This window comes from Ceratosolen solmsi, unplaced genomic scaffold (assembly GCF_000503995.2).
Source record: "Ceratosolen solmsi marchali unplaced genomic scaffold, CerSol_1.0 scaffold148, whole genome shotgun sequence".
Taxonomy (NCBI): domain Eukaryota; kingdom Metazoa; phylum Arthropoda; class Insecta; order Hymenoptera; family Agaonidae; genus Ceratosolen; species Ceratosolen solmsi.
In genome coordinates, this window is record NW_011948446.1 from 194,939 (window position 1) to 220,572 (window position 25,634).

Sequence of the window (25,634 nt, forward strand, 5' to 3'; positions counted from 1 at the left end):
GATTTATTATAATAAACTCTTTATAATAAATATAACTCTTTATAATAATACTCTTCATAATAAATTTATCGCTATAATCATTGAAAAAACCGGTTTTTATTTTATCAACGGTCTAAAATATTCTAACCAATAGTTATAAAAAAGTAAGATTAGCACTCTTTCAGTTAAGTTGAGGAAGAGTATCTAGTAAATAAAGCTGAGCGTGAAGACTTAGGTTTGTCGAGTAAATTAAAAGAAAAAAGAAAAAACTGAAAGGAGAAGATTGAAAGGAGCAAAAGGAAGCGCGATGAAGTGTGTAAATAAGCGCGGGATTCGACTATAAGGTGTAGTTGAAAAATCGGGCTCCGTAAATGGTAATTACGGACCTGCTTCGGCCAGGCGCACGTAGCAGCACCAACGGCATACATTGCCTCCATCTCGGCTTGGCGTGACGTCGACGGAGGTTGACTGACCTCGTTCGTGCCCGGCATCGTTCGCCGGGGTATTAACGTGGGCCCACCACGTGAACGAGCACACAAGGGCCCTGCTAGTATTGCGGAGGCACAAGGCACCAGCAGCGACCCAGGGAGATCCTAGGCGGTGGTCGAGGAGTGGCCGAGAAGAAGAAGAGCAAATTGGTGCTCCTGAGAGCAGGATTTCATGAAAGGGCAGGAGGTCGTGGCGGCGCGCGCCGCCAAGCAACAGCAGGGGCCCATGCACCGGGCCTTCGATTGGCTCCCTACCGCCGCCAACAGCAAGGCCCCGTCGCCTGGGCCCGGTAACCCCCACCACTCACACCGCCAGTCCTCGAACGACAGCTTATTCTCCGCGCAGGCCACACCCGAGCACTGTGACCTTCACTGCAAGGTGTCGCCTCTCCCGAGCTCATTGACTTACTTGGCAGCTGCGGCTGCCGGCCGGATACTTTTTATCAAACGTTCTTTTCAACGAACAACTTCTTGGCCTTAGATTTTTTTCTTTCTTTTTGTTGTACCAGCTACTGTGCACATCTTTTCACGGCTCGTCTTACCTTAGCATACGCTCCATCCTCATAGCTGCAATGTGCCGCGATTTGAAATTTCGGATTTTCCCATGCCAATTCTTACAAACTTTGTATTGTTTGTAATAATACTTACTTTATCATACCTTTAATCATTACACGTTTTATCATAAGCAGTACATCCGAAACACTGTTATTTATTCAGAGCAAAATGTTTAGAATAAGGTAATTTTAAACTGTTCATTGAAGAATTAATACAAAATTTTTTTTTATTTGCTGACTTTATAATTACAAAAATTTATAATAATTAATTTGATTTATTTTAAATGCTTGTTTCGTTTTTTAATGTTTTGCTTAAAATTTTAATTGTTTAAACTATTTCAATTTATCCTTTTGATTTTTATATTTAGAGATGGCTTGGCGTAGTATAATAATCACTCTAAACTCTTGCACAGTCACTTATAAACTTATTATATATTAAAGTACTTGACAATTCCACTTCTTTACTAATATCTTTTAAGAGCATGCACTTACTGATGAACATATTTCTTTGGCTGTTTTCAATAGATTTAAACCGGTTCTAAATATTATTATTTTTCATAAATGTAAGTTGCTGCGCAGGCCATCGTTTTCTATATTTGAAAGTTTAATTATTATTAATTATCATGAATGCACAGGTGATGCTGTTGGGTGATAGCGGAGTAGGAAAAACCTGCATTCTTACAAGATTTCGTGACGGTCAGTTTCTATATGGAAACTATATTACAACAGTTGGCATCGATTTTCGGGTGATTCTTTCTTAACGTTTTATAATATTAAATCTATGAAATCTACGCACGATGTAAAAAATAATAAAAGAATATCTATTTATTATTACTGAAAATAATTTTAATAAATCTGCTAAATAATATATTTATTCAAATTATTAATTGTCGACCCAGAACCCTAAATACTTTATCGCCAACAATGATCATAGAAAACACACTCAACGCTTAACGCTGTTTTCAATAATACTTAATGCGCTGTTTTTTATTTTTATAGAATAAAATGGTTACTGTTGACGATTCTCATGTCAAGCTTCAAATATGGGACACTGCTGGACAAGAAAGATTTCGAAGCGTAACGCATGCTTACTACCGGGATGCACATGGTAATAGTTTATGATCTTTAACTTTATAAAAAATAATTTTTTTCTTATATCTTACTACATTACCTTTGGAGTATAAAAATCAGATTTCTTTTTAATATATGAAGACCAAATATAAGATTTGAATGTAAATAAATTTTGAATTCCACTGTAAAAGTACTTTTACTTTGAACTAAATTATTTTCAAAACGTATTAAAATTCATAAAAGTCAGAATTTTGATAATTAAATTAGCTTAATTTATTTGTATTCATTCGCTTATCCAATAGACTTGCATTAATTGTAAAATTCATAGTGATTAATATAGCTGTATTAACATATCTTTATTTTGAATTTTAATAAAGCTCATTGGATGATGTGTATCTAGAGATATACATTTTAGATTCGTTAGTCGAGTTTAAAATATTCAGAATACTAAAATAACATAATTAATTATTTACACTAAAAAATATATAGGAACATTAGTTAGATAATTATTTAATAATTAAATTATTATGTTAATAACGTGAGAAATTATATTTAGTACCTCGATTTAATTTAAGGTAAAATTATATCATGAAGAATATTTATTTTAAAGTACAAATTAAACAAATTATTGCATAAAAACAATAATCATTTTGTGAAATTGGATAGTCTATTTATCGGCAATAGTGTTGTATTTCATTTTGTTTTATAAGAATTATGGTTTTTAACGTAAATACTAAATGCAATTTTAGTTTAAAGTCTAAGTATCTTTTATAAATTGATTATGAACAATGGTTATTATTAATAATAGTTAATACATAAAATTCATATTTATTGTAAAACAGTAAGAATGAATATCTACAAAAGTTTATTCAATAGTAAATCCATTCTCTAAACATCCAATTTACAATAATAATATTATAAAATTCTATAATTTTAATTGTGAATATATTCAATTAAAATACATAAAATGATAAAATTGAGTTTAATATAGTAGAAGAAATAATATTATTTAAGTATATTTATATATTTAAATTTAAAATTTTATTTATCAATTAGAATATTTGTAATGATTTACAGATTTCGTTTAAAGCTAAGAGTCTGTTAATTTTGAAAAATTTGTTGGTATCGTCATAGGTAGTTATTGTCGTTGAAGGGTCAATGATTTTACATTGTTTTTCTCTATTATATCCTAATGTACACGTAATTTTGTTAAATCATTGCGATCCAAGCAATTCAAAAGTCGTGCTCTCATTTTCCGATCGAAAGGCAGGCCAACGTTAGCAGACATTTTCACGAAACCTTTTGGCCGCGCGATTAGTACCCGAGGATTAATCACGCACACGGCATACGCATATCAATAATGAGTTACAGACCTGTACCATACTTTATTATGCTAATGCTGGCCTTTGCACTTCTCGGAGAGTACAGCGCGAGATGCGTCGAATAATCAATGAGAGCGATCACGCCTTACGACTCGTTTCCTCCCGTTCCAGCGCTGCTGCTGCTGTACGACGTGACGAACAAGCAGAGCTACGACAACATCAGGGCCTGGCTAGGCGAGATTCGTGAATACGCCCAAGATGACGTCGTGATTATGCTGCTGGGTGAGTTTCGCGTTAAAAATACCTGTCCGCCATCGGGTAGAGTGGCCTGAAGGCCTGACACGGCGTTGCTTTCGGCGTTGCCTAGGAATGCGAGAGGAAGCTCGGCCCACCTAATCCAATGGAAATGCATAATAATATCGCAACATTCGCGAGAAATTTATTTAAATGTATTACATACCCTTATTGGCTTTCTCACTCATTATCAAGGTGAACTGTTTTAATTTATTTCGTATATATATATATATATATGCGCTTTACTGTTTTAATATTTTTCAATCAATAAACTGTTGGGCGTCAAAAAACATGTAATGATATTAAGCCAAAATCTAAATATATAAAAATATTTTAATTATTTATTAATGTTAATGTTGTATTATTAATGTTCCTTAATGTTTCACTATTATTAGTAGGATTATAATTTGAAAAAAATTAAATAATTTTGTTATTAAATATATGTTAAGTTATTGTTTTCAAATGATGTCAAATATTGTAAATAAGAATGATCGAAAATTTATCGTACGTTCGAAAAGAAAAATAGAAATGAATGATTGGATTTCATTTATGATTGATATTAAGTTGTGTAATTAAGATTGTAATTTAGATGACTACTTCTTCTGCAAATTAATTTGTATATATTTCATGCATTTGATGATTACACCATAGAAACAAGAATAATTGTCTGGTATAAATTTTATATTTTAATCTGTAAACGTAATATATAGCCAAAAAATCTTAAATATTTAAAATAAAAATAAAAAATGTATCATAAATTTATGTATGATATTATAATCTATAATTATTAAAAACTATATGAACAAGTTTATAGGAAGTTTATAACTCATCACTGAAATTTATTATGGAAACAAAAGATCTTTGACAGTTTACTTTTGAAAATTTAAAATAAAATTTAATTATGTAAAAGTTGTCAAAAAGAAATTTAAAAAATGGACAGAAACTTTTTAAGAAAGATTTAAATTATACAAATTTCAAATCGATTAGCAATACCAAATGTGGTTGCAAAATATATATCAATCATCAAATTTAATAACACATATTCTGTTACACGGATTTATTACTTTCTTTTTATTTTAAAAATAAAATTTAAAATGTTATATAAAACTAATTTTTTGAACAATTAAATAAGCCAGCTGAAAATCTATAACTTTTTCCGCTACAATGCAATTTCTGAAAAGTTTTTCTACTCTCATATTTGTGTATCAACTTCTAATAGAATTATACTTTTTATCATTGAGAAACTTTGATTATAATATAGAAGGAAGAATTTATTTCTTTTTTGTTACAATAAATTAGATTTATCAAAAAGTAATTATTGAAAAATAATAAGTTGTTTATTTAAACATTTCAAATGTATGTAGTTTGTAATATATTTGAAATATATAATGCTTATAATTTATAAGCTTTTTAATATTAAAATAACTTCATCTAATTACTTTATAAATATATTATATGAGTATAAATTTATGATAATAATTTGATAGTATATTATTGCATATCAAGTTAAAATATAACATTGTGTAGTAAATTATAGTAAAAATGCAAGGTTTGTCAATGCAACTTATGTATATAATAAATAATGTACGTAGAATTTTACTTTTAAATTTTTATATTTTTCCTAAGTACAATAACTTGAATATTTTCTTTGAACCTGGCCGAATTAATATAGATAGGATAGGGCGATTTTTCTTCCTTTACTTTGATATTTTGTTATTCGAATGTAATCTTCAAGATACAATATAATTGCAGGTAACAAGTGTGATTGCGGTGCGGAACGTGTAGTGAGACGAGAAGATGGACAGCGATTAGCAAATGAGTACAAGGTGCCCTTTATGGAAACCTCAGCCAAGACTGGCCTCAATGTTGAATTAGCTTTTCATGCGGTTGCCAGGTGAGTATTTACGCCGAGTGATTAGAACTTGTTAAGAATTTCTTATCTGAATAGTATACTTATCATGAATATTCGTAACGAATATTAACAAATAATAAATATTACTGGTATTAGATGAAAAAAATTTTCACTTAAAAATTAGCATTGTTTCTTTAATTGAATGCATTTTCAGCAACATAATACCACAAGACTTATAAATATAAATTGTTTATTAAGGTAGTAGTTTGAATGAATATTAAATTAACTATTAAGTTTTATATGTGTAAATAATATTCTACACTATATCAAGAAGCAGCTATTTAAATTAAATGATAATTTCTGAAACATGCAATTTTTGTAAGTTGTAAATTATATGATTTTTTCACTTTAGACTTGTTTTCATTAAGCTTCAAAGTATCTGTCTAATATGTGCTATCCATTCATCTCTTCTCTTTTATTTATAATTCTATTGAATAATTTAATTGACATACTATAAGTATGTTGAAATAATAATGTCAATTACATAAGAAATTGAATAACATAAGTAAATGATTCATTGATTTACATTAGATTTGAAACTCCCGAGATTTATAATAATTGGAACGTTATTTCTAGGGAACTAAAAGCCAGAACAAAAAAAGAGTATTCGGATGAATCGAAGTTCAACGTACAAGAATATCTTGGTCAGCACCAATCACACCGAAATTCTTGTTTGGCAACCAATTGCTTAACAACTTAAGCGTTGATTCAGAAATCCGGTATTAATTACCATCGTCACTATGGGCAGGCGCCTTCATTAATTAAACGGCTGGAATGATGGAATAACATGAACCGGAAAACATTGGCCATGTTTATCTCCTGGTATGAGTTTTGCGCGCCAAATTGTAATACTATTAATATTTGACAAGAAAAAATAAAGAAATATATAAAAATGTATTATGCATTAATATAATTTACATTTTGTTTTTTAACGTTACCAAATATAATTAGTAAATATATGTATTAATGTGTGCGTGTTTGACTGTGTACGTATATATATATATATATATACGCATTTCCACTCACGTGTGTACCATCATAACAATTAAAATTCAATGACAAGTAATTTAGGTCAAATATCTAAGGAAAGTAAATAAGATATTTCTTTTATTAATAATATTCATGTGAAATGAAGTACAAAATATTGAATTTATAATGATATATCTATATACATATAAAGTTATTATTAGAGAAGAAAAGATGATTTTAAGTTTTCACCATTAATATTTTAGATATCTACAACAATGGTGCAAATGCAATATAGCCAATATTTGTTAAAAATTCAAACTGGTAAAAACTATTTTCAATTATTTTATAAATAAGTATTTCATAATTGGTAAATTATATGTAAATACATTTTTATAATTTCTAGAAGGTTAAGAAACTTGGTCTCAATAGTTTACAGTTGCTTCTATTATTTGTTTATATATTAAAAAAGTACAATTTAATATTCATTTATATTAATTTATATACATTTTTATTGTTATGTTACTAATTGTGAAACCATTTTATTATGATAAATATTTTATTTAAATATATATATATATAAATTGAAATGTAGTTATTATCTATTGTTTGTCGATTTATAAGATGCGTTCAAAGTATAAATATAAATAGATTTTATTGGAATGTTATTACAATGTTTATAAAGCTAAAACTAAATAGTTTTCTTAAGTGTAAAATCTATAAAGTTTAAAATATAAAGTTATCAAAATTATAGCTTATAAGAGCCTTTTTATGAATAATGTTACTAAACTTTGTCAGATGATAATGACAAGCGATTAATTAAAAATATATAATATATGTTTTAAGCAATTTTTATTATTATGATTATTTACATTGTATTATATTATTTATCTAAGAAATTGTTGAGAAAAAAAATAAAAATATAGTAAAATATCAATACTATATGAATATTATATATTTCAATATATTTAAAAAATATTTCTATTATAGTTACTTAGGTCGGATAATTATCGTTATGATGTACAGATTATATAATAAATTAACATCTTCGTAATTATTTAGTAATTTGTTTTATATAAATATTAAATTGTGACGGATTCTCTTTTTACTTTTCTTTTTTTTTTAAAGTGTTTCTAAAATAATAATTATTAATTATAATAAACACCAATTAGTGAATATAATATCATTATTTACTTTTTTAAATGTATACATCAACTGGTATTGGTTATTCAAACAATTACACTAAAAACTGTTTGGAAATCAAATTTTTAATTGTGTAGAATTATAAAGTAAATTTTAATTCACTAAAAAATAAATATTATTAAATGAAATTATAATTTGTATGAAACATTTATAAAACGAAGTTTACTTTATGTCTGTATTGAAGTTAGGAGTGTTTTCTAAATTTGAATTATTTTCCAGTTTTAAATTAATTCATTAATTTTAAAATTAATCAAAATAAGTTTTATATCATATACATAAATATATCCTGTGTATTTTAAATACAATAATATTTTAAAATAAATATTGATGCCCAAAATATATTTATTAATTTCTCTTACATCATTTTAAGTTGTTTAAATAATATAACACTCTAATAATATAAATATTATAAAAATAATTTAATAAAACTAATTGAATCAATGTAATGCTGTGTTTTATTATAATACATTCTGAAATTCACTAGCATGAAGTTTAATAATTCTTTCATTTTCTGTTTCATTAAACTTGATGTGCAAAGATTTTGAAAATTATATTTTAGAAGAAATAAAACTTTATTTCCAATTATTATTAATCTTTATGATTCTATATAATTGTAATTACAATATTTCAATTAACAAAATCTGTTTATTTACTTTATATTTACACATTTTAGTTAGTCCAAATATTATTTTTCATAACTAGCTGAACAGTTTGTCAGTTGATATGTTTTAGCAATAGATTTATTTTCTGTTATTAATAAGCCATATTAATTATCGGTAAAGAGTTTTCAGATAATCTAGTTTGTTATTTTCAAAGACCGTATAATCGCGTTAAGAGGACGAAAATTCAACTTGGAGCGTGTTAGTGGGGTAAATAGTTGTGGCGCATGCGCGGCACATATTTCGTAAACAGTTCGTAGTCCGTAGTGTTGGCCGTACTCATAGGGATTACTCAGAAAACAATGACGACGACTGCATCGAGAAGTCCCAAGGAACAGTTAGAACATTGGACTGCCCGTGGCCTACTGTTTGCACTTGTAATATTGTACACGCTAATCGTGTGTTGGTGGTGTGGATGTGTACCATTTACAAATGTCGTCGACATATCTTGAACGACAAAACACCGCTGTGCCTGTCCCGCAAAACTTTCAGCCGCAGTAGCGTCTGCCCGGCGTCCTTGGTTTTAGCCTGTTTGCGGCACGAGAATGGACGACGTTGTAGAGATCAGCGGCTTGGAAAATGCCTGCAGATTGTGTCTTACTACCGAGCAAACGAGGTCCTCGATTTTTGGCGTGCCGCACGTATCTGTGCCCTTCGTCGAAAAAATTCGCGCCTGTTTGTCAATACAGGTTTGTATTATGAAGTTTTGAAGGGTTGGCTGATCGTTTCTGATCCTTAACGCTTCGAAAGATTAGATGCTGCGAATGTACGCTGTTCCGATGAACTTTAAGGTTAGGTTCCCGAAGAAAGAGGTTACGCAGGAAAATGCCGAATTTGTTACAAAATTATAAATGCCATTTATCAATTATTTTTATATTAGATTTATCAAAATACGACATAATTACTTATTATTTTATCAACAATGCTTTTGGCTATCGTCTCATATTATTTTATGTAAAATATTTAATTTCTTTATATGTTCCTGCATATATGGCTTAGAATTGTTTATAATTGTCAATTGTGATTTTCTAATATTGCAGCATTTAATTAAAAGAAAATAAGCTAAGTGTAGGAATTAGCCAATGACTGAAACAAATAATGTATTGATACTACTGTCTACATGGTAGTGATTGAGAATTATATAGATTTTATCGTTTCGTTTCTAAGAATTAACAATTGAATAATTTAGTCTTCAATTCATTTTGAATTCCAAAAAAATTGTCATGATAACTTATATAGTTCAATAAACATAGTTTTAATTCTTTTACAGATTTCATCCCATGATAAACTATCAACTTTAGTATGTACAAATTGTATAAAAAATATAAACCAATGGTATTCTTACAAGGATATTTGCCTGCAGTCGCAGGAGAAACTTCAACAATGGTTTGCAAAACAAAGTACAACTGTTCAAGTAAGTTTAGCAAACTAACTTATTTATATATATTTACTTCTCTATATTGAAATTAAACTTCTTTCTATAAATTATATTAAAACTTATAAAAATGTTCAAATACATTAGCAAGTTTTCTTGGAAATTTAGTTTGTTGTAACTAAATTGAACTTATAAATTGATACAATTGTAACAAAATAAGTTTGTAATTTTTTATTTGTTCTCATTCTCTCTCTCTTTTTCTCTCCCTCCTTCCATCCGTCCCACTCTCCTTCCCTTCGTTTTCTCTTACTTATTCAATATACATACACATAATTTTTCTGATACATTATTATGTCAATTTTAAATTGAATGTATTTTTATTTCATTTTTAGCCAGTTGTGACTGTAAAAGAAGAACCAGTAGATGTAGAATTTCCAGATGACAATCCACATATTACAAATGCAGTAAGATATTTAAAAACAATCTATTATATTAAATTTTACTTATTTTATCTGAGATTATTATTATTTTTATAGAATCATCATGCTGTGTTAAATGATAAGAATATGGATGTTGATAGTGAAAGTAATATTATACCAATTATAAATAAGATTATTCAGGGATCACCAGATGAAATTCTAAAAATGAATGAAAAAATAGACAAAGATCATACTGTAATGATTCAAATTAAAAGTGAACCTGTAGATACAGAAGACGAAGATGACTGTAATGTAGATGTTGAATCTGTTAATAGTGGAGAACTTTTAATTAATCCAATGGCAGTAGTGGCCAATACAGGTAATAATGATAGAATCATGGAGGCTGATTCAACTCAAAAATTTAGTACCAGGAGGTTTGGAACGAAAAAGAGAATGCGACGTGGTCCGCATACTCATTACAGGGGTATTCGATTATTTAAGAAAAAGTGTGTTCACTGTAAAATTTATTTACATTCTAAGTACTCTTATACTCAACACATGTCTAGATACCATGGAATTGTTAATAATTTATCTGTAGATTTTATGAAACCTCCAAATCAACCATCAATGAAGAAACAAAAATCAAAACTGTCTTTTCACACAGAGAATACAGAACCTATTACAGATACACAAAATGAAATTAATAGTGAAGATTTGGAATTTGAGAAGATGATAAAAACTGATCCTCTAATACCAGTGCAAAAGACTATCATTAGTCAGTTAAAGACTTTTTCTTGTTATTCTTGTAAACAAACCTTTTTCGACCGCAGACATACTTTGAATCATATTCGTCAGCACATGCCCGATTTAAGACCATTCACTTGCATTGCTTGTCTTACCGAATTTTCCGATAGATCCATGTATAAACTTCATTGTGGGGCCTCGTTTGAATGTGCTATGAAAATAGCTCTTGTAGTCCCGAAAGTTGGTAATGAGAAATATTTCACCTGTAACATGTGTCTTCGACCGTTTGATAATCGTAAAGAGCTTCTTACACACTTAGCCATACATGCTGATAAACAATACCAACAATTGGCTCAACCTTTAAGGTCACCGCCGAAATTGAAACCAATAAATCCATCTCCACCAACTCCTAAAATTGATTCATCACCAATTAAAAAACCTATTGTTAATGTTTCCGGACCTTATATGAATGGTGATCCAGCTCATAATCATATGTGTGATCTATGTGGTATGATTTATAGGTATAAACCTAATATGTTCAAACATCGCGAGCTTTGTTCTACTTTACCTGAGAACATCAGAACCTCGTATAGATGCATTCATTGTAATATGACGTATCTCGTGTATAAGAAGTTCTATACACATGTATTGCATGATCATAAAAAACGTGAAATTACTTGTTTTACGTGTCACGAAAAATTTACTACCCCTGATGATTATCTTAGCCATCATGAGACGCATCGTGTCCGTTTAGATAAGGAAAACGTTAAGGAAACATCAAATGAACAACAGCCAAATAACGAGTTTTCGATAACAGTGAATCCGTTGAATTCAGTCATACATCCAATGGACGTTAATGACAAGCCCTTCAATTGCGCCCTTTGCGGCGAAGACTTTGCTACGAAAATAGAGCTTACAGAACATCGAAACCTTCATCTCAAAGTAAAAATCTATTCGTGCGTTATTTGCCGAAGTATGTTCAGTAGTTCGGGAGCTCTTGAAGTGCATATGAAGGACCACGGAATAGAGGATCCAGGTGAACAAAATGCCAATAGCTCATGCGTTGAATATGGACGTCAAAGTCGATCACAGACCGCGATGAATGACTCCTCCACCTCAGATCCTGGTGGATGCTTCCATCACTGTTATGAGTGTAATAAGAACTTTTCCAACCTTGCAAATCTAAAGAGACACGAACGAAATTTGCACTCCAAGCAAAGGCGTCGCTGGAGTTGTGATGATTGCAAAAGGCGATTCAAGTCAGTCGAAGCTTATAATGAACATGTGAGAACGGAACACGGGTCAACGCAGCAACAACAGCACCTTGAAAAAGTACCGGTTATGGTGATGTTTATTTTTTTTTGCGTGTTAAATAAGTTATATTAATTACTATTAAAAATATTGTTACATTCCAATTTAATTAATCGTGAATCTTTTTAATGACATATGCAAATATATTGTGATTAACTTTTTTTTTTATTTACATTCTTATAATTTTAAAATTCCATGGGTCATTCATAAACTAAAAATGGTTAGATATTGATTAATTTCAAACATATTCGTTTAAATATTTTCTACTATGATTTTGAAATCATATTTATTTTGTTATCTCGTGCTTTATAGCATCAATTCACCATTACAGAGATAAAAAATGAAGAAACAAAAATAATAATAATGTTGATTTTAAGTGTAAAATGATTAATTGTAGATAGATTAAATTAAAATTAACTATTAATGCTACAGTAGTAAATATTTGTCTACAAATTTTTATAGAATATTATTTTTATATGTTAATGCTTTATAGACTACATATCTGGTGTTTTTTGAATTCCACTTTAATAAAAAATACTATTAAACTAATATTAGTTAGTACATGCACGAATTTAAGACTAATCCCATTACAGCCGCCGCCTCCGCCACCACCGCAATTATCTTCGAGTACCGGCAAGCCACTGATGCAATGTCCAAAATGTCCCAAAACTTTTGCTTATCAAGGAAATCTCATCATTCACTGCCAAAATGTCCACAAAGAGAATCACTTTGAACGTGCGCGAGCGAACGCAGCGCGACCTACCGCTCCATCTTCTCGGCACACCTCAACCATTTCGTCTTGGGGCCACTCGTGTGATCTCTGCGGCAAAACTTTCCGCGAGGAACAATCCCTCAAGACCCACCGGGGTTGGCACCTTCGATCGACCTATCGTCTTAAGGTGGACAAGAACGCGAGTCTCGACGAGACAACGCTTAGTGGTCCGGGCTACACAATGACTATGACGAGCTCATCGAAACCTGCCAAGGCACGCAAGTCCTTCCCCAACAACCCAACCCAGAAGCAGCTTGGTACAATCGCGAATCTACAATGCCAGGTCTGTGACGATCGTTTTACGGACGTTGCTGAACTGAGAAAGCACCTCTGGGACGTACATTGCGCTCGCAACAAACCCGAAAAGTCTTTTACGAGTGAGCTGCAGTGCGAGCTTTGTACTAACAAGTTTCCCGATGAGGAGTCTCTAGAGAACCATATGAAATGGCACTCGCAGAATCCGATCCTTAGCGGTAACAATGCCAGTGGTACAACCAGTAGCTTCGAGGCTCCCACAAAAACTTTCTACTGCGACATTTGTGGCAAGTATTACAGTAATCGCAAACTCTACCTGCGCCACAAGAAGCTTCACAAGGTCCTCCCTGCAACGACAATGATGAATCTCCAGTCGCTTCAAACGAAGCGGCCCTATTGTCATTCCTGCCAAAAGAGCTTTTCAACGGATGCATCCCTTAAACGACATAAAGCCTCGCCCTGTCATCATAGTGTCGTACGCATTCAGAATCAGCATGGCTCCAAGAAAATAACGACAACCGCCCTGGTACATCAGCCACCATCAGAGCCTATGAGGTTGCAGGCGGTGAAGAGGGAGCCGGGTCTGGAGTATGCATCAGCGAGCCAATTGGGTGGCCATGGCTCTAAGAGGAAGCCGGTCACTTGTCTCATCTGCAAGACTATGTTCCCGAACATGAGCGTGCTCTATCAGCATAAGCAGCTCGTGCATAAACTGCCGACAAGCGGTAGAGACAGGGCTAATAGCCAGCAGCAGGCCGAGTGCGTGCCCCTGGTGAGTGCCGAAGGCCTCGTCTGTTGTAATCTCTGTGGCAAGCAGTTCCCTGGCGTACCAAACCTTAAGCAGCATTTTGCTCACAAACATAAGACCAAGAGCGCCACTTTTCCCTGCAGGTCGCTCGGCTGTAAGCTCGTATTCAGCAGTGCGCACTCCCTTAAGAGTCATGAAACAACGCACTCGAGCATGATATACAATTGCCACTTATGCGACGGCCATGTGTTTTCTAGAGCTGCCATGACTAAGCACATGATGACCATGCACAAAGCAATTTACCAATCGGGTGCGAGCAAAAGTAGTCTTTGGTCGGAGACCGATCTCACGACTTATAATGTGAAGAACTGCCAGAGCACTGCTTGTCCAAAATGCAAGATCAAGTATCCCAATTTGAGAGCCCTAAAGATTCACTACCTTAAGTTCCATGAGAAATCATAGGAGAGGCAAGGTGATATCTTCCAATTGAAATTTGTAGAAAGAAAAAAGACCACCTACACGACATACACACGTTGCGCTAGATTCATGGAGGATAAATGTGCCAGCTTGTGAAGTAGAATTACGAAGCTTTTAATTGAAGAGTACAATGCTTATATTCATAATGTAGAAATTAAATTAAATTTACTTTGTCAATATTATTAAAAAGAGATCAAAATGAAAAAAAGGAAAAAAATATTTAAAAAAATTAAAAGTTAAAAAGATTCAAAGAGAAACTTATACGTCATATGTCTTGATTAACTATACGAAACTAAGGTTTAGAGTAAGTTTATTATATTAAGAATAAGTTTGACGAGTTTGTATTTACGAACAATTGTTTAAATGAACTTTACCGTTAATTTTAATTCTGATTTTACTTTACAAGCACACGTGAGTTTCATCTTCATGGATTTCGCAGTTTTCCTTGTACATTATGCTGTATTATTATTATTTTATTTTATTTTTCTTCGCTTATTTAATGGAAAAAAAGAATTATGTGAAGTGTAAAACTTACAAACTAATTATAACAGCAATTATGAATAATTGATTTGAGTTTATTTTAAATATCTTTCATGTGATGATATATTTTTTGAAGAAAAATAAAATTATAAATAAAAATTTAACTTTTTGCAAAATATTAAAAATTCAAGCGTTATCAGCCTGAATATTACGTTCCAAACAGTGCGAGATCAATGCTGCAAAAATTTGTACATAGAACGTAAAAAGACATTCATTATGCAACAATTTTATAATTAAATCTGAGGTATTTCTTTAAGATAATTCACAAGTGCGTCTCATTTAATATATACGTACATACTTTTATGACGTATCGAAGGAGAAATCGCATGAATGTTGGTTAAAAATCCTTTTGTTATTCGATGTCTTTCAGATCTTATTCGCAGATTAATTGTTGATAAAATTATAAATTAAATGTCTTTATAAGTAGAAAAATATATATAAATAAAAATACGAATGCACATGGATACATACATAACACAAACACGACAGCATACACGTGTGTATGTTTGTGTGTATATATATATATATATATATATATATATATATATATATATATATGTGTGTGTGTGTGTGTGTGTATGTATGTATGTATATATTTTACAACCAAGTGAATCAATATTTATTCACTTAGTATTAATTTATGTAACATAGTTATTTAATATATATAAAGGTTAAAATTTATAAACGTTTTAAGCATTCAAAATAAAAATTATGAGATTTCCTGTATTAAATCTACAATAATGTCTGAAAGACATTGTTAACTAAAATAATTTTTATTTATTACAAATTATATTAATGAAAACAAAATGAATTCCTCAAAGATTTCAGTGCTGTCAATTACATTTAATAATTACTTAAGAATTGTAAACTAATTTATAATATAAATTAAAATCATTGATTTATAATATTATCATTAGGTCGATGTATCAATAGTAATTTTAATATATAATAAATAAATAAACTATAGCACTGTAGTCAGCGAGGAATAAGGATTTTTTTGTTCGAATAAAATGTGACCCATCTTTAGCTTTGATCTTTTTAAAGTTCGCATTACATTTTATAAGATGTAACGTTTAATGAAGAAATAAAAAAGTACACAATAAAAATATTTTTTGTGACGTAAGCTTTAATTTATTCCATCTAGAATAGAATTTTTTATTTAAACTTTTTTGAACAATCAAAATTATAAAATAATTGTTTAATACCAAAATAAGTGTTTAATATAACAAATTATATTAATTAACTAAACAGTACATAATACAATAGGATTTGGATAAAAGGAGTAAATAAATGGTAATCATATATATTTCATAAGAATGCACAAAACATTTTAATATAAACTTAAAAATTTCGTACAATATGAAAAATTATAGACTATTATACACATGTATAAAGATATACATAGTTATTAATTTCATATGTATTCATTTTTTTATTATATTTTGTTTTATTTTTTTCAATAGGACAGATAAACTTCAATCTCTCACTAATCAGTTGTTAAGTATACGAAATAGAAATATAATATTGTTTTTCATTTGTAATTACCGATAAACGCTTGCATTTACATATATTTTAATCGCTTATTAAAGAAATAATCCATTACTTATTAAATTCAATCTCTATCTCATATTACTAAGTATGGATATAATGTCAATAATAAATCTCGAATATAATTTTACTGTAGTAGTACACTTCTTTCAATTATAATTTAATAACTGCATACTGCATGAGTATTGTATCATTTATTATTTTACTTATGTTTTTCAACAGTAATATTTCTGTTTTTATGTCTGTATATAAATATTGGGGAAAAAGATAACAAATTTTATTACATAGGGTATTTCATTGCATTATAGATAATAAAAGATTATAGATACAATATGTTTGGACTTTGTCTGCATTACGAAATTTATCGAGGTATTTTTTTTAACGAACGATATAATTCAAATTATTTAATATTTACACCGCGTAATAACCAATGTAAGCTAGTATTGGAATATTCAAAAAGTTTAAATGTAGTACAGTTGCTTTTTACATAAATTTTTATTATCCATTATAATTTGGTTGTGGTATAAATGTTTTCATAAATTAAATAAAGAAATTCCCGAAACGAAAACCAAGAATGATACATCTGAAAAATGACAATTCAAGTGTTTAAGAGCCAAAACACTTATAAACCATCATTTAGCTATTAAAACGAATAAGCAACTTTAATGTTTCCCTCCATGTTAATGATAAATATATATATTATTCAATTGAACTACACTTCGAAATTAAATTTCTATCATTAGTTTGAAGCATTTTGTTTATTTTTAAATATAGCTAATTGGAAATTTTATTGTTTCAAATTGTCATTTTATAAAATATCCGTAACGACATTTTATTTGTTTTCCACTTAAGATTAAATTGCCTCATAATAATTAATAACATCAAAGATACATCTTTTAATTTTTATCAATTTAAAAGTGTAATTATATTTTTCCATTTAAATTAATTTTATTACTACTGTGTATATACTTTGTAGTATTTAAATTTTCACATGTATTTTGCAAATGGAACTGTGCAGTCATTCAATTTTTTATTATGTCTATAATTTGAATAGCTATAGGTATAGTGTAATTGAATTGAAAGATGAGAATATCAGCTTTATACACTTCATTTGTTTATGATTATATTGTATGAAATATTACGTACATTCTGGTGGAGATAAATAGATAAAGATAGGTAACACATTCACATGACACATAGATTAGGCCAAAATTCCATGTCCGTGCCTTGATTTTTTTATTTTCTTGTTCGTATTATACAATCGACTGTTGAAATTATTCAATCTGTTTAATTAAAATATGTTATAAATAGAGTTATACGATACATTTGTTGGCTGCGTAATAAACATTGATCTTTTCTTTATAATGAAATTATAATAAGGAAAAATAAATTGTATAATACTGAATGTGTTATATTATTCATTAACAAATGTTTGATATCAATAATTATGCTTATTATAATAAAAAAAATTATTTTCAAAAATTTTGGATAAATCATGAAATTCATAAGTTATGCGGTACTTATTTTAACAATACAATTTCTGAGATATTTTAAAAACTTTTTTAATATCTGATACTAGGAAACTAGAATAAATCCTTATACCATAAAATCTTTATAAACATTAAACAATTGGTATAGGCACATTTCTTAGAAATTAAGATTTTACACTTATGTATAAAATAAATAAATTAAATAAGTACTTTGTAAATTAGTATTTATAAATTAATAATGATTTTTATAAATCACTATCAGTCAAATTTTCTTAAAGATTTATACGCATAATTTTACCTTGTGAAAATTAAAAAATCACTATTTTTTAACGTAGTGAATAGATGACGTTATTTTGACAATTATATGTTATAATGAAAAAATTTCATAATTAAATTGATAATAATCTTGGAAAAATGTTACAATTTTAATATAATTAACAAAGTAATTATAAGTATAATCATTTATGTAAATAATGAATAAATTTTTAATGTGCTATTCATTTAATTGATTTAATTTAACTAGGATATAATAATTTCAATATATAATATTAAAAAGTTTCATTATATCATAATAATCATAATAATTTATTAACACATATCTAATAGTATTTGTAAATGCACATTAAAATTTATAATTAAATTATAGTTTTTATTATTTTAATTAACTATACCATTCACTATTTATAACTCGTAAGTACTACAATATTTTTTGATATGCAGATGCATATGGGTAAATTAATTCAGGACATCTGAACACTGCTATTGTCGCTGCATAAGGTATGTATAACGCGTTTAATTACATATCATAATAAGGTTTAAAAAAAAATTAATAGTATTAGATATTTTTATTCCATTACTTATATTAAAAAATCTCGCGAAATACGAAAAATTTTTTCTTCATTCTGTCTTGTTGATATTGATGATCTATTATTATTCCAACCCAGCTATTTTGGCTTATGTAAAACTTGTATTTACTTCCAAATATAGCATGTTTTGAAAAGGTAATGATCACTGATGCGTGAGATATAAAATTTTTGCAGTCATATTTTTATAATTATTGTTGAAGGACACGCACTTGATGTAGACATATGCAGAACGAATCACAAAAATATTTTATAAAGATACGTCCTCATAGAAAATGTGCCATATTTTGTTTTTAACTAATAGTTGATAAAACATTATATGTTGATGTATTATAGTATGTTTATTATGTAATATTTATGTAAATATTTTAGATTATATCAACATCTTGAATTAATGTTTTGTGAAGAAAATTTAGTATTCTTATTTTTACATTTTATTATTACAAAATTATAGATGATGATTGAATATAGCTCTGTTTTTTACAAATTTTTCATAAATTATATTTGTAACATATTGTATATTTTATTTCTAAAGAATAAATATTATCTCTAAACAATTCATAAGAAACATTTTTAATATTATTTATTTATTCACGTAATAAATATTAAAAAAATTTCAGTATCATGGTAAATTATTTTCTTCGTATTAAAACTTAGACTAGAAATTGTATAATTTGTAATATAAATACATAATCTTATTTCTATGAATAATGTTAAAAATCTAATTTATACAATGTTATTTACATCTTTTTTAAAAATAAAATATAGATTTGTGTTTTTTATAATATAGAAATAATATCAATAATTCAATGCTACTTAGAGAAGTCAATCTTTAAAAATTCTAATAGTCATATAATATATACAAAAAAGATAAATGCGCGTGTGGACTGTTTTTTATTTTAATGGGTAAATACTATTTCAATATTTAATTTATCATCAATATATTTTTACGTTTTCTATCATTTATCCGTTTTACGCTAGTATTTGTTAGTGAAAACGGTAAAGATCGTGTTTTCTCTTTTATCCGTTTAACTTTAATAAGATCATGTACAATTGTGTAGCTGCGCATTTTAAGATGTTTGACATTTTTAGTTTTTATTTCGTTTATAAGTGTACGTTTACATACTAAACATATCAATTATCGAACGTTATTATGTTACATTCATAATAAATGTAAAATCGAAGTATTGATTAATTTAGATCGGATGAGGAGATATTAGTAATTCGACATTGAATTAACAGAGGCTTATTACGAGGTAATACTGGCATACCATATACGATAATTTTGTTATAGACTTTATTCTCATTTTATGCAGCAATGCAACACAAAATTGAAATCTGCCGTTTTATTTAACGTAGTTATTTGATATTGATTTTATTTTAATACATCTAGTATGCGCGTTAAATTTGAAAATTGTAAAATATGAACCCACATAAAGTACTCATATAATTTTTCAGAATTTATGATTTTTAGTAATTATTTCAAATTTTTAATTTAAATTTAATTTTTTTTTAATATCTATATAACTTTTCTTTATATTCTATGCACTTATTAGGATAAAATCAAGCTATTGTTAAAACTGATACAAAAATACACTATCTACGTTATTAGGAAATTCTCAAGGAACACGTATTTTGATCTTCAAATACTTGTGGTGTTATAATAAAAATATTAAGCTCTGTTTAGTTTAGATTTCAAAATTATAAAAATTATTAGCTACAACAAAATGTTTTTGAAATAATATTTTCAATAAGTGCAGACAATAATAACAATTACAAAAAACTCTTTTATATTAAACAATCATTTATATAAGAAAGGTTTAATCTTAATTAGTTGATATTTTACTATTTAAATTTTACGGGCCATAAATATTTTAAAAGTTTAGTTTCATATCTAAGAGATACAATAAAATTGGTTGGATTTATTTTTGATATTTTCTAAAGAAGCTAATTATATAATCTAATAATAATTTAAACTAATAATAATAGTAGCTGGAAAACTAAAAAAGGTATTTTTAATTGTTGGCATTTAATATTATTTGAAATGTTAAATTTCTGTCAAAATCTAAATATTTAGTGTAAAGTTTTATCCATCATCACATTACATTGTGTTCCTATTTATCATGTATGCTTAAACAATAATGTATTCATTTTTTCTGAATAGGTAATCAAGTATTCCTAAAGTTTGTTGTAGAATGGGCAAAGTTTTGATAGTCAATGAATAAGTAAGCATTTTAATAAACTATGTATAGATATAAGATTATTAAAATATTGAGTATGATATATAATCGTCATTTTGAAATATCGTTTCTTAGGAATCAAAATTTTTATATTTCATACAATATTTCATTTTTAAATTAAAAAATTCAAATTATTAAAATTCTCCACTTATTACTCAACTCATACTCACTTTAAAAATATTTTTATTGAAAAGTAGTGCTAAATTGTAAAATTTGTTACAGAAAATATTACCATTAATATTACTATCATCATTTTATTAACATTTTCTGAATTTAATGGTATTTTGAATCATTTAAAATTTTTGCGATTAATGATTTTAATGCTCATATAATAAAATATTCTACTATAAATACAATAAATTTAAATGATCTTAACTTCATTTGTATTCAAACATTTTATAAATAAAATTCAACATATGTATAATCAGAGTACGTAAATATATTTTAATATTGTTTTTAACATAAGTTGATTTTTTTTAATTATCTTCAATCTTAAAAATAATTTGAAAATTATAGTATAAGCAATGCTTTAATATATATTTGATTATAAAGTTAATTAAGATTTGTTAAGAATAAATTGGTAAGAATTTAAATCGAGAAGTATTAATTTTTTTATTAAGTCAATATATATTAAAAATCAAGTATATAAAAGCACTTATTTATGACTGTATTTTATATAAAATAATAAGGTTTTAGTAAACTAATATATATTATTTTAAATATATTTTACATGATAAATCATGTATTTATTGTCACATTCAGTGACAGAATGTTTTTATATTAATTAAGCACTGATGTTGAATTTTATCTACATTTTTATATGAAAAAAATTACTAAAGTAATGATAATAAAGAAAATTTAGTTTAATAATAAATTTAATAAACTTAAGTCAAATGTTTAATAGGCAAATTTAGAGTTTTAATAATTATTTTGAATAACATAAAAATTATTAATTACAACTACATTATTTCTATGACTGATATTCATCGTTAATTAGTCGAAACATTGCAATATTATAAAAGAAATGTTTATTTCAATGTATTGGAGTTTAAAATAAAATCCTATTATTTTTTATTGACTATAATTTTGTAACTACTTATATAATGTCATTTAATAAAAAATTGGATTTTCATGCCCACCGAAATAACCAATAAATACAGAAATACATACTGTTACATATATATTTTAAACTATATATAGTAAAAGAATTTTCATAAAATAAGTTTTTGCCTAAGTACTTTGAAAGTTAATACCTATTATTAAATTAATATAAATTCTTATGGTTATAACAAATTATAATTTTTATTCTATTTTGTTTATTTCAGGTTTTCGTAATTATTTATCTCCGCTACATGAATATTATAATATAATTATTCCATTAACATAAATGTTTCTTGTCATAATTATTATATCAATAAAAAATAGTATATTGCAGTAATAATTTAATCAACATTTAATGGTGACCATATTACTAAAAAAATAGATACTTAATTTACGAAAAATGTTATAGAAAATTTACATTAAAATAATCCTTTTATTAGCATACTTTTATACGTTTATTTATAATATATTTTAAGCGTATAATTATATATGTGTATGTATGTGTGTATGTGCGTATGTGTGTGTATATATATATATATATATATATATATATATATACATAATTATTCTGATATTTTGTATTTATATTTTTAAATCTACATTAATTTATTTATGTGCTAGATATTTCATTATATAAGCACGCATATATATTTGCATATAATTTAGAACTTTATTATTGATTATATTAATGAATTTGCAAAAAGGACATATTTTTTCTGAACTACATATTTCTTATGGATATTAAATATCGTCTCAATATTTAAATTTATGGAAAGATAGGTACTTAATTATCCGTATTTATTCTGCTGTTTCTATCATGTCTAAACCTACCATTTTGTAATATTACCTTGTACATCAGTGACATTATCATTTTTGGATGTTGTTTAAATTAAACATCATTTATGGTGATTTTATTTAAAAAATGTATAAATTCCTAGAACTTTATTTACGAATGCACTTTTTAATAGCATATTAAACATTCGAATAAAACTTTTGAGAAACTAGATGTATTATATAATTATATGGAATATTATTATCAAGTGTTTTATTTGATTAAATTTGGCACAAAAATTTATTCCATCAAATTGATTTATTTTTATTATTTTTGTAAATCAATATGGAAAATTCTATTTTTCTATAATAATAAAACAATGTAAATTTCAGATGCTTTTGAGGTCAATTAGAAAGTATGATCTCTAACGAACTCGAAATCCTAACGAAAAATGTATTGATTTTAACGATGAAGAACTTTATATTTTAATCGCATACAAAATTGATATTTGAATTTAAGTTTATCACTTATTAATAATAAATATTTTTAATAACAAAAAATAATTAATAACTATTTAAAATTTTTGTTTACGACAAAATGTTTTTTATCAAAGTTTCAAAATTTATTGTTAATGTTATGCATGTATTAAATAAATTTGAATTTAAAAAAAAAATTATATAATTCTTTATTAGTTATTTTATATACAATAAATTGTAAACATCTATTGGTTTTTAAACAACCTATTTTATTTCCATTTTTTCCAAAAATGTCCTTCGTACACCTAAATTCAAAGTATTTTAATATTAACATATCTACGTCGTAGATACGCCTGCATTATTTGTGTCTAAATGATTTATTTTTATAAATTCTATCATGTATTTATATATTTTTTTTACTTAATTTAGATATTTTAGAATATAAAATTCATCCTATACAGATGCTAATGATTTTCAGAGCGACATAAAATATAGAAGGTTTATAATTTACATAATATATTTTATATTTATATATCTATAGTATACATTCTTTTATCTTCTTATAATTATTATTTTTATGCAAGTATTATAGAATACACTTTTAGCGCTCTTTATTTTTTAAATTTAGAACCGAATAAATCTTTCACCTACTTCATAAAAATATATAACTTATATTTCTTTTCTCATAGTATCTTTAAAATGCTCTGTTTTGATTATTGAAAAATTATTTTATTAGTTACTCTATAATACATTTAGTTATATATTATGAATCGATTTCCTTTTTTCTATTACTATACTAATGCTTTTTCAGCTTTTGTCATTTCTTATTGTACATTCGAAGTCTTGCAAAAGCACAGTTATAAAATACTTAATACGAATTGAAATAAAAACATTAATATTACCATATTTAATACTTCTGAATAACTAAATCTTTCTTAATAATCTAGTAGTTATTATTAAATTTAATAAAATAAGTAGTATTCTCTTATTTATACAGTAATATTTACTTTTATGTACAACAACAAGTAGAATCTGAAAAACAAATCTTTGTCATAGAACTGTTAAAAGAGAAATTAATCTAAATTTCGATATGATAAATATGATATTTTTCAATTAATTAATTGTAATTATCACTTAAACATATTTAAAATTACAAGAACAAATGTTACATTATAGATACAATAAATTTATAAGCATCACAATCGATCACAGACATGCTGATTTGCTATGTAAATAACAATAATGATAACATTATTATTGATTGAAAATTCATGAAAGTATTAAATAAAGTTTAAAGATATTAAGGTAGATCTATATCAGTATCTTTTTTTTGCAAATTGCAATATCTCATCACTTCAAGAGCCTCTGTAAAATAAGTACTTTCATCATAGAAAGTGCTATGACTCGACTTCATTTTAACGATCATCATTTAACGAATAGATTGTGTCAAAGTTCTGTAGTAACAGTTGACATAAGTTTACGATATTATGCACAATAATTCCTTGAAAGTATAATTAACTCGTTCACATTATACTTCGGTTTCCATCTTTTTCGCACAGGTTGACGCCGGGTGCGGTATCAGTGTCGCAAATAGTTGCGTTCGATGATGATGATGATGATCATTACGAGAGTCATACATATCGTGCAAACTTCAAAACAGAAAAAATTGTCAAAACAAATATAAAATCGTTAAACAGTTCAAGTTGATACGCCATATGAATAATCTGCCAAATTGTTACTAAAAATATTTTCTCTTTAAAACTAATTCTACAATATAAATTCTTTTCTTCTTTCATATTTTGTCGTTCTTTTATATCTGAAACGTAATATTAATAGATAACAAAGAAATAATTACAACAAAATTATACTAACCAAAAGTAAAGCAAGTGGATTTTCAAGCTTTTATGAAAGTGAAAGTTTATCTGCAATTGAACTAAATATGTACACACAAAAATAATGTATACAAATTTGAATAACATTCTAAATGTATTTTATACTATTTTGGAAATTAATATTTATGATAAATAATTTGTTATATTTAATAAAATTAAACGG

At 27.1% G+C, this 25,634-nt stretch overlaps 2 protein-coding genes across 4 annotated transcripts; both read left to right on the forward strand.

The window, feature by feature from the left end:
• Nucleotides 1-479: 479 nt before the first annotated feature.
• Nucleotides 480-6,464, forward strand: LOC105366166 (ras-related protein Rab-37). Of its 2 annotated transcripts, XM_011504496.1 has the most exons (6): nt 480-846; nt 1,657-1,767; nt 2,021-2,129; nt 3,586-3,696; nt 5,461-5,602; nt 6,197-6,464. In XM_011504496.1, the coding sequence occupies exons 1-6, from the start codon at nt 640-642 to the stop codon at nt 6,318-6,320; spliced, it is 804 nt and encodes a 267-aa protein (XP_011502798.1). In that variant the 5' UTR covers nt 480-639; the 3' UTR covers nt 6,321-6,464. The 2 variants fall into 2 exon arrangements, with proteins under 2 accessions (XP_011502798.1, XP_011502797.1); XM_011504495.1 differs by lacking the exon at nt 1,657-1,767.
• A 2,176-nt stretch (nt 6,465-8,640) lies between these two features.
• Nucleotides 8,641-15,165, forward strand: LOC105366167 (zinc finger protein 62 homolog). Of its 2 annotated transcripts, none has more exons than XM_011504497.1 (5): nt 8,641-9,137; nt 9,719-9,862; nt 10,216-10,287; nt 10,360-12,330; nt 12,891-15,165. In XM_011504497.1, the coding sequence occupies exons 1-5, from the start codon at nt 8,994-8,996 to the stop codon at nt 14,532-14,534; spliced, it is 3,975 nt and encodes a 1,324-aa protein (XP_011502799.1). In that variant the 5' UTR covers nt 8,641-8,993; the 3' UTR covers nt 14,535-15,165. The 2 variants fall into 2 exon arrangements, with proteins under 2 accessions (XP_011502799.1, XP_011502801.1); XM_011504499.1 differs by having other exon boundaries at nt 10,360-12,318.
• Nucleotides 15,166-25,634: the final 10,469 nt, after the last annotated feature.

What these genes read in the sequence shown, in the direction of transcription:
- LOC105366167 (XM_011504497.1), top strand. Translation starts at nt 8,994, where the DNA reads ATGGACGACGTTGTAGAGATCAGCGGCTTGGAAAATGCCTGCAGATTG. An exon ending in GCGCCTGTTTGTCAATACAG is followed by an intron (nt 9,138 to 9,718) that starts GTTTGTATTATG and finishes ATTCTTTTACAG; the next exon opens with ATTTCATCCCATGATAAACT. An exon ending in TTGAAAAAGTACCGGTTATG is followed by an intron (nt 12,331 to 12,890) that starts GTGATGTTTATT and finishes ATCCCATTACAG; the next exon opens with CCGCCGCCTCCGCCACCACC.
- LOC105366166 (XM_011504496.1), top strand. Translation starts at nt 640, where the DNA reads ATGAAAGGGCAGGAGGTCGTGGCGGCGCGCGCCGCCAAGCAACAGCAG. An exon ending in TTACTACCGGGATGCACATG is followed by an intron (nt 2,130 to 3,585) that starts GTAATAGTTTAT and finishes CTCCCGTTCCAG; the next exon opens with CGCTGCTGCTGCTGTACGAC. An exon ending in CGTCGTGATTATGCTGCTGG is followed by an intron (nt 3,697 to 5,460) that starts GTGAGTTTCGCG and finishes ATATAATTGCAG; the next exon opens with GTAACAAGTGTGATTGCGGT.